This window comes from Hyphopichia burtonii, assembly GCF_001661395.1.
Source record: "Hyphopichia burtonii NRRL Y-1933 unplaced genomic scaffold HYPBUscaffold_8, whole genome shotgun sequence".
In the NCBI taxonomy this organism is placed as follows: domain Eukaryota; kingdom Fungi; phylum Ascomycota; class Pichiomycetes; order Serinales; family Debaryomycetaceae; genus Hyphopichia; species Hyphopichia burtonii.
This window is the reverse complement of record NW_017963735.1, coordinates 152,174-165,254: the sequence shown is the minus strand read 5'-3', so window position 1 is coordinate 165,254 and position 13,081 is coordinate 152,174. Positions and strand designations below refer to the sequence as shown.

The following is a 13,081-nucleotide window of genomic DNA, read 5'->3' as shown; positions in this document are numbered from 1 at the left end:
TATCAAGGTATCCCCAATGAATGGATGAAGTATCTTCTCAAGTACTGACTCGTTGGAAAAATAAAGTCATTTTTGACGTCACCGGAATAATGGGCCCGGTCACGTGCACAGACCTCACAGTGGCTCGGACTCCGGGAACAACTACCATTATCTCAACTCCAATAACTACAACAACTACAACTTCAACAACAACAACCACAACTTCAACAACAACAACCACAACTTCAACAACAACAACTACAACTACAACAACTACAACTACTACAACTACAACAACTACAACAACTACAACAACTGCAACAACCGTGATAACAGCTCGACAGCACTGGCAGCACTGTCGCTGGCAACCCACAATAACCACCCTGTTGTGACGTATTGCAAGGACGTATATACGACCGTCCGCACAGTATATAAGTCTCCCGGGCCCTAATCTTTTGATACTGGTGCTGCAGTGCTTGTTTTACTGGTATAACGGGTGAGTAGAGAGAAAATACCCGTGCACCAGAGGACTTACCCAAACCGGAAAGGTTATTGAGTGCTTGCAGACCCGCACCCGTGCACCAGAGGTTTTGTTGACAAATTGGCCGAATCGAGAAACTGCAAAAATTTCAACATCATCAACTACTTAAACGAGTGAAGCAGAGGTTGATTGAACAGTGTTTTGATAAATACTTCGTCAGTGATCGGATTGTGTTTCGGGCTCTTGTTTCGAATGCGTCCAGAACAATCAGCAGCCAATTTAAAAGTAAAACACTTTGTTGTTTTTCTAAAAGCTTCTGTTTAAGCTGGAACTTCTGTTTAATAACATTACCCCTTTAGTACTTTTGATAAACAGAAAAGTATCTTTTCAATATAATCTTCTTTCAATAAGATTAAAGTAAGATATTCCAACTACTTCTTCTTCTTAAGGCAATTTTTGAAATCTTAATAATTTTTTGTTTCTTGACGGTATTAATTCGTTAAATTTTGCTGGGTGGTTGTGATTACGATTTTTTTGGTTACCATAACATTATTTAACGTACTTCAATCCTTTAATTTTTTTCTCTACTTCTTCTTTTCTTCTTTCACTAATTAACCATGTCGAGAAATGGACAGTTTGGTCCAAATGAAATAACATTTGTTAATAATTTTTGGGGGTCAAAAGATGCTGGGTTTAATATTATTCAAACTAAAATTAAACATTCAATTAATACCATGCAAGAATTGTTGGATTACTATCTTGAAAGAATTAACATTGAAAAAGAGTATAATAAAAAAATTGAAAAACTTAATAATAAAATATACTTAGGCTCAAATGAAACCGGAAGCTTGAAAATAGCTTTAGATCAATTACAATGTGAAAATAATTCAATGTTGAAATATAACGGGAAATTGATTAAATCAATTAACCAAATAAATTACGATTCTCTTAATCATTTTGCCCAAGTTTACTCAAAAGAAGTTGGCAAAATAGAACATCATATGATAAAAGTTTTAAATAAAAGAAATGATTCTTTGAAAAACTTGGAAATATTAAGAACAAAATATCAAGACGAATGTGGTCAAATTAAATCCTGTTCTTTAGCTTGTCAAACTACCTGGGGTAAAGAATTAGAAAAATATGAAATGAAATTATCAAAATTAAAATCCAATTCAATCAATAATCAATTGAATTATCAAGCCGCCATTGACAAATATAAAGAATATAATGAAATTTGGATACGAGATTGGTCAATCTCTTTACAAAATTTCTATCAATTGGAAATTGAAAGAATTCAATTATGTAAAATGAATTGTTTTAATTTTTGTAATAATATTGCTACTTTATGTGTTGATAACGATAATTCAGTCGATAAAGCAAGATCTAGTTTTGCCATCATTAACCCTCCAAAAGATTTACAGGATTTTGCTGAAATTTATGGTACCGGTAATAAAATTTATCAATCTCCTAAATTCATCGATTATATGTCAGGCTATGATGATTCTTCTAATGAAAAAAATTATCAATTGGCCGAATTCGAAACCCCTGATTATACCAGGGTCTTAGCAAGAACTTATTCAACCCATTCAAACATGTCTCATATTAATCAATCTCCCCAACAACAACAACAACAACAACAACAACAACAACAATATCAAATACCTCCAATTCCAACAGTGACTAAACCATCTCCGGAAACGTTACCTCCTTCAATATCTTCTCCCTCGAGTCAAGCCACTCAAATTCAAACAATTGATCAATTGTCTCCCGTTCAATCAAATTCTTCTCCGCTAACTCATCATCCAACAACTCCAAGATCTTCCCATCCTTTACAAACTCCACCATTTGGCTCAAATGCTTTACAAAATAATAAGGTCGATTTACCTCCTCCAAGTCCAACAAATTATAATTATAATCAACAACATCTTCTTCATAGGAAAACCAATAGTAACCTTCATTTAACCTCTCCTCTGCAAATCCGTAGGAGAGCCCCCACTGATGGTTCACAATATAGTAATTTTGATGATAATCAAGATGTTTTTTCAATTAAAGAAAATAACTTTAAAAATTCAAATGGATCCTCTAATTCTTCAAATCCAACTAGATATTCAGATAGTGGCTCAAGTCAAGAAAGAAATTGGGCTAGTCCTCGTAAAGGTAAACAATTACATCAATTTCAAGAACAAATTAATTTAAAGTCAAAAGAAGGTACTTCTTATAATAAAAACTTAAATGTTTTAAATCAACCAAGCAATAAACCTGCCGTTCCAATTTCAAAAGATTTTTCTTTTGATTTCATTGCAAAAGCTTTGGAAGATATAAGTGCTGGTGGTGATGGTGATATGACTAAATATAGAAAATCAGTAAGAAGAGCTAAAAAGGAAGAAGAAGATAGAATTAGAGATGAAGAATACAGGAAATCAAATTCAATCCCAAATAGTCCTTTCAAACCGGCTTCGGATTTCATCGATGATTCAACAGAAGTGGCTACGAGATATGATTCAATAAGTTTTGCTTCTCCTATTCATATAAATTCATCTCCAAAATCAAATAAAAATATTCCTACTTCCAGATCCGGTCCTCCTAAGAGAATAAGACCAAAATCAATGTTGGAGCCAGTTTTAAATGATGACTTATATAACGAAGATCTGATTGGTACTACAATTGTTAATAAACCAATGCCTTCTCCAAACCAACAACAACATTTAATGTCTCCTAAAAAGGCTCCTTCTTCAATCTTTCACAAAGCTTCTAAATCTTTCACTGATCTTCATTCAATGTTAGCTGATGATACCGTTGAAAAATCCACTCCAATCACTCGTCAACCTTATATTGCTAAGGCAAAGGCAAGATATTCTTTCAAAGCTCAAAATCATAATGAATTATCCTTTAAAAAAGGTTGGTACATGTACATTGTTCATAAACAAGATGATGGTTGGTTTGCAGTGGAATTAGGCAAAAATTCTAATGATCGTGTGGGTATGTTTGGTCTTGTCCCCGGCAATTACCTTGTTGAAGGTGATCATATCTTTTAATTCTTCTTATTTAGTTTCTAATTTGCATCTTTTCAATTATTCATTTCAAATCTTGTGTTTCTACTTCTTTTTTTTTTTCTACAATGTATATCTAGAGTTAACCCAATCCTGTAAGTTCTACGTGATCCACTGACCTGCTTGACCCACCTCCTGCTTCACCTACTTGATCGAGTCTTCAGGTGGTCCAGTGCTAATCCAATGGAAAAGTATAGGGGAAAATTGTTAGGCAATCGGATTTTCTCGCAGTTCTCACCAAAATTTTTTTTTTTGGCCAAACGACCAAACAAAAATCAAAAGAAAAAGAATTGGGGAGGACATAGGCTAGTCTTTGATACGAGTTTAACTAGAAACGATTCGAAATCGAGGAGGAGAGACCGAACAGCAAGCTTAGAAGAACCCACTGAAACAACCGAGATGTCAATTATCAAACCAATTGGACCAACCAGTGCGCCTCAACCATACTCGATCAAGTATCTACCACCACTAATAGTTGGAGGAGCGGTTTTCAATACTCAATATGCATCAGATCCATATAAGTTACCGGTGAAGGAGATTGTTTCTCAAGCGTTCAGAAGTGGATTAATTGCCATTGACACCTCGCCATATTATGGAGCATCCGAAGAATTACTTGGGAAAGCCTTATTTGAATTGAAAAGTAAATGGAATAGAGAACTGTATTTTATTTGTACTAAGGCTGGTAGAATTAAATTAAACGAATTTGATTATTCAAGGGATGCTGTTAGGAAATCTGTTGAAAGATCGTTAAGTCGATTGAATACTAAATATCTTGATTTAGTGTATATGCATGATATTGAATTTGTTAAGGAAGATGAAATTTATGAAGCACTAAAAGAATTATCATTGATGAAAAGGGAAGGTATAATTAAAAACATTGGGATTTCTGGATATCCGGTTGAATTTTTATATAAGATTGCTAAAAATTGTCATGATTCACATCAAGATGATATTGGATCATTAGACGTAGTAATGTCCTATAGTAATGGATGTATTCAAAATACTAAACTATTTGAATACCATGATAAATTCTTAAATGAATGTGGACTTCAAAAATTACTCAATGGATCAATTTTGAGTATGTCTCTATTAAGATCCCAAGTTACTCACGATTTCCACCCTGCATCCCCAGATTTGAAAAATTGCATTTCAAATATTGCCCAAACTTTAATAAAAGAAGACCAAGTTGAATTAGCCGACTTATCCACTCGCTTTGCCTTAAGACACTGGCTATTTGGTTTAAGTTTCGGTAAAAAAGACTCTGAAAGACCCGGTTATTTGAGATGGAATAAAAAAGTTTCAATTGTTTTGGGTGTTTCTAGTGTGGAAGAACTCAATGTTGCAATTAATTGTTACTGGCAAGTTAAATTGAACGAAGATGGCGTCAATGATAAAGATACTCCTTTGGAAGAAAAAGTACATCGAATGCTAGGTCATCATTTGAACGAAACCTGGCCTAGTGGTATAAACCATTGATTATCCTTTTTAGACTTTTTTAGACTGTTATATATTTTTTTGATTTTTTTTTTTTTGATTTTTTTTTTATAAAAGAAGAACCCCTTTGGCTTTCATATATATTTAAATAAAACAAAGTAAAGTTATTTACATCAACCCTTGTACCATCCTATAATCATTGAAGTTTTTCAATTTTCTTTTGCAGTTTTACGCGTGCGCCATCAAAAAACAACTGGCCCAAAAGTCTTCCTTTCTTCTTCTTTTCCCCAATATATTCAGCATTCACTGGTCAATTGAAGAATCATGGCATACAGAAAGTTTTATAAACGGGGAGGAGCATCCAATGCATCCACGGGCAGAAGTGGGGCAGCCGTGACGTCCACGGGAGGCAAAGACGTGGTGATAGAATTAGATAAGAAGAAGCAAGTAACGGTCAGACAGTTCAATGGGATCAATTTGGTGGACATACGAGAATTCTACTTTGATAAGGATACCAAGGAGAAAAAACCTGGGAAAAAGGGGATATCACTAACAGAGGACTCGTGGCTTAAGTTGGTGGAAAACCAATCAAATATCCAAGATGCCTTGGATAGGTTTAACGGACTTGGAGCAAGCAGTGGGACAATCGAGCCCCCTACCAAAAAGCCAAAAACCGAAAAGAAACCGGCAGAAAGTGAAGAGGAGGAAAACGACGATGACGAATTTGAAGACGTCACTGAAGCTAAGCCCAATAACCTCAACAACAAAGCTGAAGCAGAACCGGAATCAGAATCAGAAGAAGAGTAAAACCGTGAATAAATACAATTATATACGATATCAATTGAATTATATTTTTCTGTAGTTTCACTGACTTGATTGGTCATACCAGAAGGAAAGGGTCCTTTTTCAGCCTTCTTCTATTTATATCCTCCAGGTCTCATTACACCATTTGCAAAGCCACCTCCCACCCAAACCAGTTGCAAAAATCGCGATATTACCAACAGCTCCTTCTGCTTCCTGGTGACTGTTGCAATATCAGGCTATTTGAAATTGAAATGACCCTAAAGCTTTTCGAAATTTCGGTTTTTTTGCAATTTTACGGTGGGTGCACGGGTGTCAGATGGAATCAAATGAAACAACAAAAAAAAAAGATACGAATAGCAATGAAGTGAACAACTAATTTAATAATCACGGAATTCTCCTTCGTTTTGAAAACTTTTGTTGATAATAACTTGTATTTGCTGCTCAAATCGTTTTAGCCTAAAGCCCAAATCAAACTGATAATAGAAAATGGGTAAGAATAAAGGCAAATCAAAGAATAGATCAAGACCAAGACGAGAATTTGGTCTGCAAGGGAATGGCTCCTTTGCACCAGTTGGGGTTGGAGCAAACTCGGTAGAGTCTCCTAATAACCAATCGTCATCGTCATTCCCATTACTTGAGAATAATCGGTTGAATCCATCTGGTTCAAATCACTCGGGAGTGAACCATTCCAATTCAGGTATTAATCTTTCTGCTTATATCGATCATCGAATGCATGATGATTTGGCTCATATCCATTCTTCTCCCGCAAGATCAAGACGTCGAAACTCTCTGCAAAACTTCCATTCTCATAATCAAGGACAAACGGCTATGCATAACACTAATCATCAGATACCCAAAGCTTTCAATACAGATTCAAATATTCCTAGAAATAAAAGATCAGCAGTTTCCAGTTCAAATGTTGGTAATAATTCCGCAAGACAAGCCATCTATGAGAAAAGGGCAAGTCTTCCATTAACCAACCAAAATCTTCAAGGATTACTTTCTCAAAGCAACGGGAACGATCTTCCTTATCGGTATAATAGTAATCGGGCTGAACGTTCTGCATATGGCTCGGTTTTATTAGATATGGATCAATACACTAAGGAACAGCGTAATCTTGCTTCTAATCAAACCTGGCACGAACCTTTCCATGATGGTCAAAGCTATAATGGCAGCAATGAAGATTTACTTTCGATTAATTCATTGGAGTTTGGTGGTTCAAATCCATCTTCGGATCATTCAAGTGATTCAACATCTTTAGATGATGTTTGTTTCCCCGATTATTACGATCATGAAATGGACTCTGAAGGTAATAAACAATCCAATTATCGCTGGCCAGATTTACAAGTTATGCAAGAATTTGTTAATCAAGAATTAGAGGAGTATGGCGATGATCACAACGAAAGTAATCATGAAAGAGATCAACAGAATGTGAATTTCCATTACCCTTTGGCTCATACAGTTCACAGTGGCAGTAACGATGAACCAAGATCACCATTTCTGCGTGATGAATCCCATTCGCCTTCCCTGTTGGCCAATGAACAAGATTATGTATCTCGTGAAGATACTCCCTTACTTAATAATACCCAGGTTAATGAAGTTGAATCACTTGAGACAACTAACAACTCTTTTAGAATTAGACCTCAACCTATTCAACCTTGGGAAAAGTCAAAAGAACATGTACAAACTATTTTAAGTAATAGTCAATATCAGACTCCTAACCAACACAAACATCAACACGCTGATAAATCTCCCCAAAAACCACAGGTTGATTCAAGCTTATGCCGCTTCACCTATTTCCGGGAAGACTTACAAAAAACGATTCATTCACCAACCATTAGTGGTCTTTTAGCAAAAGACGGTAGCAATAAATTTCAAGATGGTTCAGTTTCACTCCAAAAGAAATGGGGGGATGGCCTTAATGCTCAAAATGATGATATTTTAGAAGAAACAAACCTAACGTTAAAAGATTTATTCATGCCATCCTTTTACTCTCAGAAAAATGGGTTCTCATCAGCTAGTGAATCAGTGAAAGATGGAACACCTGTTCCAATTCCTGCAAGTGATTTAAATGACACCGCTCAGGCAGCAGACTCTTCGAATCCTTTAGGAGAAGCATCAACGTCCTTCAATAATAATAACGTGTCCTCCAATAGAATAAACTCTTTAACAGGTTTGAATAACGCCTCTCGTGTTAGCAACCAAAAACAAGGTACTGCTATGGAGAACAAAAATATAAGTCTTGCAGCACCTGGCGTCCCTGGCACAGCTACCGCCACTGGATCTCTAGTAGCTTCTAATTCCAACGACATCAATGTAAATCCATTTTGGTTAGATGTCCTTGATCCAACAGAGGAAGAAATGAAAGTACTTTCAAAGACATTCGGTATCCATCCGTTAACCACCGAAGATATATTTCTTGGAGAAGCTCGTGAGAAAGTAGAATTATTCAAATCTTACTACTTTATTTGTTTCACTTCTTTTGATATCGTTTATGAAAGACGTAAACAAAGAGCAAAAGAACAGGAGAAAAAATTCAATAAGTTACAAGAAATGTATGATAGATTGGATAATTCAGGGGCAAGTGGACATGAAAGTGTATTTGGTGGGAATGAACGTAAATCAAAGATTTGGTCGACGTTTTCGAGATTATTATGGAGATCCCGAGATAACTACAAGTCGAATGTCTCACATGATTATCACGGTAGCTCGAATAATAGATCCAAGAGTAGTTCATCAACAAGGACCAAGACTAAGAAAATCAGAGAAGGAGAATTATCACCGCTCAATATGTATATGATTGTTTTCAGAGATGCTGTGATTACGTTTCATTTTTCTGCGACTCCTCATCCAATCAATGTCAGAAGAAGAGCTAGATTATTAAAGGATTATCTCACAGTATCATCTGATTGGATATGTTATGCATTAATTGATGATATCACTGATTCTTTTGCACCAATGATTGAAAGTATTGAGGAGGAAGTTAATCAAATAGAAGATGCTATTTTGAAAATGCACTCTGGAGACACTGATAGTGAAGAAGAAAGTGATAGTGAAGAAGAAGAAAGTGATGATGAATATCAAGAAAAACGTAATAAGGTTCGTCACAATTCGGATCATATTTTTTATAGACGTAAAAGATCCAAATCCACAGTTGATGGAAATTTTAATACTCCTAGATTGGGTAAACCTGGACGTAGTGGTTCATCGGTTACGTCTCGTAAATCCAAGAAATCATCTAAATCCTCCTCAACAAAGTCTACTTCTTCCAAGATTCTAGGTTGGAAACGTAAAGGAGATATGTTAAGACGTATTGGTGAATGTCGTAAAAGAGTAATGTCGGTATTAAGGTTATTAGGATCCAAAGCTGATGTGATTAAAGGTTTCAGTAAACGATTCTCAGAGCAATTAGAGGCTACTACTCTTTGGAACTCAAATGGTGCTTATATCAATAGAAGCTCCAATGGCCTTCAACCCAAGTCCGATATTGGGATGTATTTGGGAGATATTCAAGATCATATTGTTACCATGGTACAATCCTTAAATCATTACGAAAAATTGTTGGCTAGATTCCATTCTAACTATTTGGCACAAATCAACATTGACATGACTAAAGTCAACAATGACACCAATGACGTTTTAGGTAAAATCACCATTCTCGGTACCATAGTATTACCAATCAATGTTGTTACTGGTTTATGGGGTATGAATTGTATTGTTCCTGGCCAAGATTATGAGGGATTAGCCTGGTTTTTCTCAATTGTTTTTTGCATGTTTTTATTCAGTGTCTTTGCTTACTACTACGCAAAGAGAGTTTACGGTTTATAGATTAATAATTCAATGGATACTCTTAAATCAATGAACACTTTTGCATTGTAAAAAGGTTGCAAAGGATTTTTTTGCGGCTTAAAGAAACACCGCTCGTGCGTCGACCAAAAACTGATCCTGAAATTCTAATGATACTTTTTTTGCTGGAAAGAAAGGACCAGCTAATCTTTAAACGGCAAGGATCAATTGGCATTAACTCTTCCTTTCAAGTAGTATTAGATAATCCAAAAGTATTGATTAGAGCAAGATGAGTCTTCAAATGTCATTAGTTTTCGGGGCCTTAATTGGCCAAATGGGGATATTAGTTCTTTTATTACTTCCATTGCCATTAAGCGTTAGAACCAAAATTGTTGAAATATATGATCTATTAGGGAACTCAACCAATGTTAAAGTTGGGATAGTGTTTAGTGTGTCGCTATTAGGGTTGTCATTCATCGACTGCGTACAAAGATTAGGTAGATATGGATTCAATTCACCCTATTTTACTAATTTTAATGCAGTTGCCAGTCAAGGTAATTTAACTTATGATCAATTGGCTACTAAATTTTACACCCAAAGAAATTTATACTTGAATGGAGCAGTATTATACTTGACCTTATCAATTTATACCATGATTACTATTATTAAGAAATTGGTTAAAAAGGAAATTGAATATCGTAATTTAAGTCAAATAAACGAAGGAGAATTTGCTAGTAATGAAGAAGAAATTGCTAAATATAAAGAATTAATTAAACAAAAGGAAATTGATATTAAAACGTTTAAAAAACAAGTTGAAGGATTACAAAAATCTTACAATGACTTGACTCCTTCAAACGAAACTTCTAAAACTGATTGAAAAAAACGAAAAGCCCATTTTCCTTAACTCGCTGGCTATCTCTTATGTTGAATATACAATATTACAAGTAAATCTTACTGTCTGCATTGTAATTTGAATGCTCTCTTGTAGTTACTCTACCTACCCAGTCTCCTGTACATAATAACAAGAAACCAGCATATTCCCACGTCAACCATTAGCGTTAAAAAACAACTTCTGTGAATACGAAACGAAATGCATTCAGTGATAATCTTAATGGTCATCGACTCGAAAGGACTAAACGAGATGTGCTAAAGATTCCATGCATGCTTTTAGGTTTTAAAACTAGTTTATTTTTTTTTTTTGTCTTTTTCAACTTCAACATTTCCTCACGAGAAGATTACCACAAGCTATTCTGACTACTCCGGCTACTCCGATTATTATTCTATCCCCTCTCGTGTTGTACCTCGACTCGAGCATACTGAATCTTTGCTGTTATATCTCTAACAATAACACTCTTTGGAAACAATTGGGTTAAACAAGGAAACCGTCTTTTTTTCTTTTTGTTAGAGTTTTTTTTGTTTCGCATTGGCGCAGGTACGGCGTGCGTGAACTGCCAATCAAAGACAAATGAAGTAATTAACAAAACTCCATTAGACTTGCTTACAAGATCAATGGTAAGATTACTCATAACTATATTGGAAAGAAAAAGATTAAGTTACTATTGACAAAAATATAGAATAACACAATTCATACACGTAGAATAAAATTTTATAATAAAATAGGGTAAAAAAAAAGGGGGGGCTAATAATTAGGCAACAAAAAGAAAAGATAATAGTAGTAGTAATAATAAAAGACTTTTAAACGAAAATAAGCAAGGTTGATAAAAGAAACAAAGAGGCTTAATGGTTTTATTGAAATTGATTATTTTTTTTTGCCATCTTCAGATTTTGGAGGAGGAGGTTGCGGTAAATTTTGGTTTAAGTATTGATAACCAGGGTAGACTGGTTGACCACCATACGAAGAGTAGTTATTATTTGGATAAGGCTGGTAGTACTGGTTTGGATAATAAGGTTGTTGATATTGATATTGAGGAGCACCTGGAGTTGGTTGAGGAGCATTTGGAGCTTGTTGAGGAAGTTGTTGAAGATTACCAGTGGTGGTAGTTGGAGAAGATTGTTGAGGTCTTGAATCTATAGGGGATTGTTTTGTAGCATGAGTACTTAAAGGAGTATTAGCTGAACCACCTGCGGCAGTAGAATTATTTTGATTAGTATTAGTAGATGCAGCACCATTTGGATAAGAGTATTGTTGATAATAACTAGATAATTGAGCAGCTGCCACGTTTGGATTTGGATTAGTGGTGGCAGGAGTACCGTTATTCAGAAGATTAGCAGTTGCTGCTTGGGTGATTGGAGTTGATTGTTTTAATTGATTTGAATTTGCTGCGGCAGAAGCAGCTGGGGTAACTCCCGTTTGTATAACTCTTTTAATATCTCTAACAAATAAAGGATATAATAAATCAACAATTCCTTCACGTTGAGCCATTGCCAAGGCTCTTTCAAAAGGAATCCACACTCCTTTCAAATGCATTGAGCCAATTTTAACCACATGACGAACTTTTTCCAGTTTTAAAATTCCGTCACGACGACCTCTAGTCATTTGAGCAACATTTAATAATTTAGTACCATTAATCATATTATTATCGGCTCTTCTAACCACGGAAACATTATTGGCATCAACTTGATAACATAAAGTTTTTTCATCTTCCCACATGGTAGTAGTAACTCTTGGTCTAATACCTGGAGGTTGATATTGACCAACAGTAGAAGTATTGGCAGTATTTAAAGTATCAGTTTGAATTGGAGTAGAAGCAGTATAATTGGTATTAGCAGTTGTTGGAGCAGTTGTTGGAGCAGAAGCAGCAACAGCGGTAGCAGCAGCAGCAGGATTCGAAGAACCAGTTGGTAGTTGATTATAATGTTGAGGTTGAGGTTGAGAGATTTGACTTTGAGGAATTGATTGTTGATATAACGAATAATTATAAGGAGCTGCACCATATGGGTATTGCGGAGCGTTTGTTGATTGATGTTGTGGTTGTTGAGGTTGAGGTTGTTGTTGAGGTTGTTGTTGTTGTTGTTGTTGATTCATATAATAATATGATTGATTAGAAGTATTGGCTCCATTTAATAATTGTTGATATTGTTGGTATTGATCTGGGTAATAATTTTGGGGGAATTGTTGATATGGCTGTTGCAGTTGATTTGGAGGTTGTTGTTGACTGGTTTGAGGCAAGGTTGAAGAGGATCGTTGAGGTTGCTGAACAACATAGGGTTGTTGAGTAGCTTGCTGGGTCTGTTGCTGAGTAGAATTAACTTGAGTTGGTTGTTGGCTTGAAATCTGTTGTTGATTTGGTGCTGCTTGTGCTGCCAGTTGAGCCAGTGCCAGAGGTACTTGGGGGGCCAGTTGAGCCAGATAACTAGTATTCATTATAGGCTGTTGTTCTAAACTGGACATAGTGATGATAATGCAAGATGTGAATTATTAAGTGTTATAGTATATGAAATGGTGTATGAAAAGTATTAATACAATGACGAAAGAAAAGCTGAAAAAAAAAAAAAAAAGAAAGAAAGAAAGAAAGGGAACAAAAAAATAACAAGAACAGTGATATGTATATGAAAAATTAAAGAGAGAAGATGAAGGGAAACAAAA

The 13,081-nt window shown here is 35.3% G+C and overlaps 6 protein-coding genes across 6 annotated transcripts; 5 read left to right on the top strand and 1 right to left on the bottom strand.

Annotated features, from left to right (window-relative positions):
- Positions 1 to 1,077: 1,077 nt before the first annotated feature.
- Positions 1,078 to 3,574, top strand: HOF1 (formin-binding protein; the record flags this gene model as incomplete). The annotated part of the gene is made up of 1 exon (XM_020219492.1): positions 1,078 to 3,574. The coding sequence occupies one exon, from the start codon at positions 1,078 to 1,080 to the stop codon at positions 3,493 to 3,495; it is 2,418 nt and encodes an 805-aa protein (XP_020074167.1). The 3' UTR covers positions 3,496 to 3,574.
- Positions 3,575 to 3,735: 161 nt separating this feature from the next.
- HYPBUDRAFT_153987 (D-arabinose 1-dehydrogenase (NAD(P)(+))) lies at positions 3,736 to 5,042 on the top strand. The gene has a single exon (XM_020221838.1). The coding sequence runs from the start codon at positions 3,910 to 3,912 to the stop codon at positions 4,984 to 4,986; it is 1,077 nt and encodes a 358-aa protein (XP_020074166.1). The 5' UTR covers positions 3,736 to 3,909; the 3' UTR covers positions 4,987 to 5,042.
- On the top strand, positions 5,031 to 6,000 carry HYPBUDRAFT_153986 (chromatin-binding transcription coactivator). Its single transcript, XM_020221837.1, has one exon. It carries the CDS (start codon positions 5,269 to 5,271, stop codon positions 5,749 to 5,751), a length of 483 nt encoding a protein of 160 aa, XP_020074165.1. The 5' UTR covers positions 5,031 to 5,268; the 3' UTR covers positions 5,752 to 6,000.
- A 435-nt stretch (positions 6,001 to 6,435) lies between these two features.
- On the top strand, positions 6,436 to 9,576 carry MNR2 (putative Mg(2+) transporter; the record flags this gene model as incomplete). Its single annotated transcript, XM_020223862.2, has 4 exons — positions 6,436 to 6,526; positions 6,608 to 7,252; positions 7,313 to 7,768; positions 7,865 to 9,576. Coding segments are annotated over 4 exons (2,904 nt in total), but the record flags the coding sequence as incomplete, so codon positions are not given.
- Positions 9,577 to 9,823: 247 nt separating this feature from the next.
- HYPBUDRAFT_114191 (uncharacterized protein) lies at positions 9,824 to 10,411 on the top strand (the record flags this gene model as incomplete). The annotated part of the gene is made up of 1 exon (XM_020219025.1): positions 9,824 to 10,411. The coding sequence occupies one exon, from the start codon at positions 9,824 to 9,826 to the stop codon at positions 10,409 to 10,411; it is 588 nt and encodes a 195-aa protein (XP_020074163.1).
- Positions 10,412 to 11,125: 714 nt separating this feature from the next.
- On the bottom strand, positions 11,126 to 12,889 carry EFG1 (KilA-N domain-containing central transcriptional regulator EFG1). The gene has a single exon (XM_020221836.1). The coding sequence runs from the start codon at positions 12,857 to 12,859 to the stop codon at positions 11,294 to 11,296; it is 1,566 nt and encodes a 521-aa protein (XP_020074162.1). The 5' UTR covers positions 12,860 to 12,889; the 3' UTR covers positions 11,126 to 11,293.
- Positions 12,890 to 13,081: the final 192 nt, after the last annotated feature.

Excerpts from the sequence above, each read along its gene's own strand:
- HYPBUDRAFT_153987 (XM_020221838.1), top strand. The coding sequence starts at position 3,910 with ATGTCAATTATCAAACCAATTGGACCAACCAGTGCGCCTCAACCATAC.
- HYPBUDRAFT_153986 (XM_020221837.1), top strand. The coding sequence starts at position 5,269 with ATGGCATACAGAAAGTTTTATAAACGGGGAGGAGCATCCAATGCATCC.
- EFG1 (XM_020221836.1), bottom strand. The coding sequence starts at position 12,859 with ATGAATACTAGTTATCTGGCTCAACTGGCCCCCCAAGTACCTCTGGCA.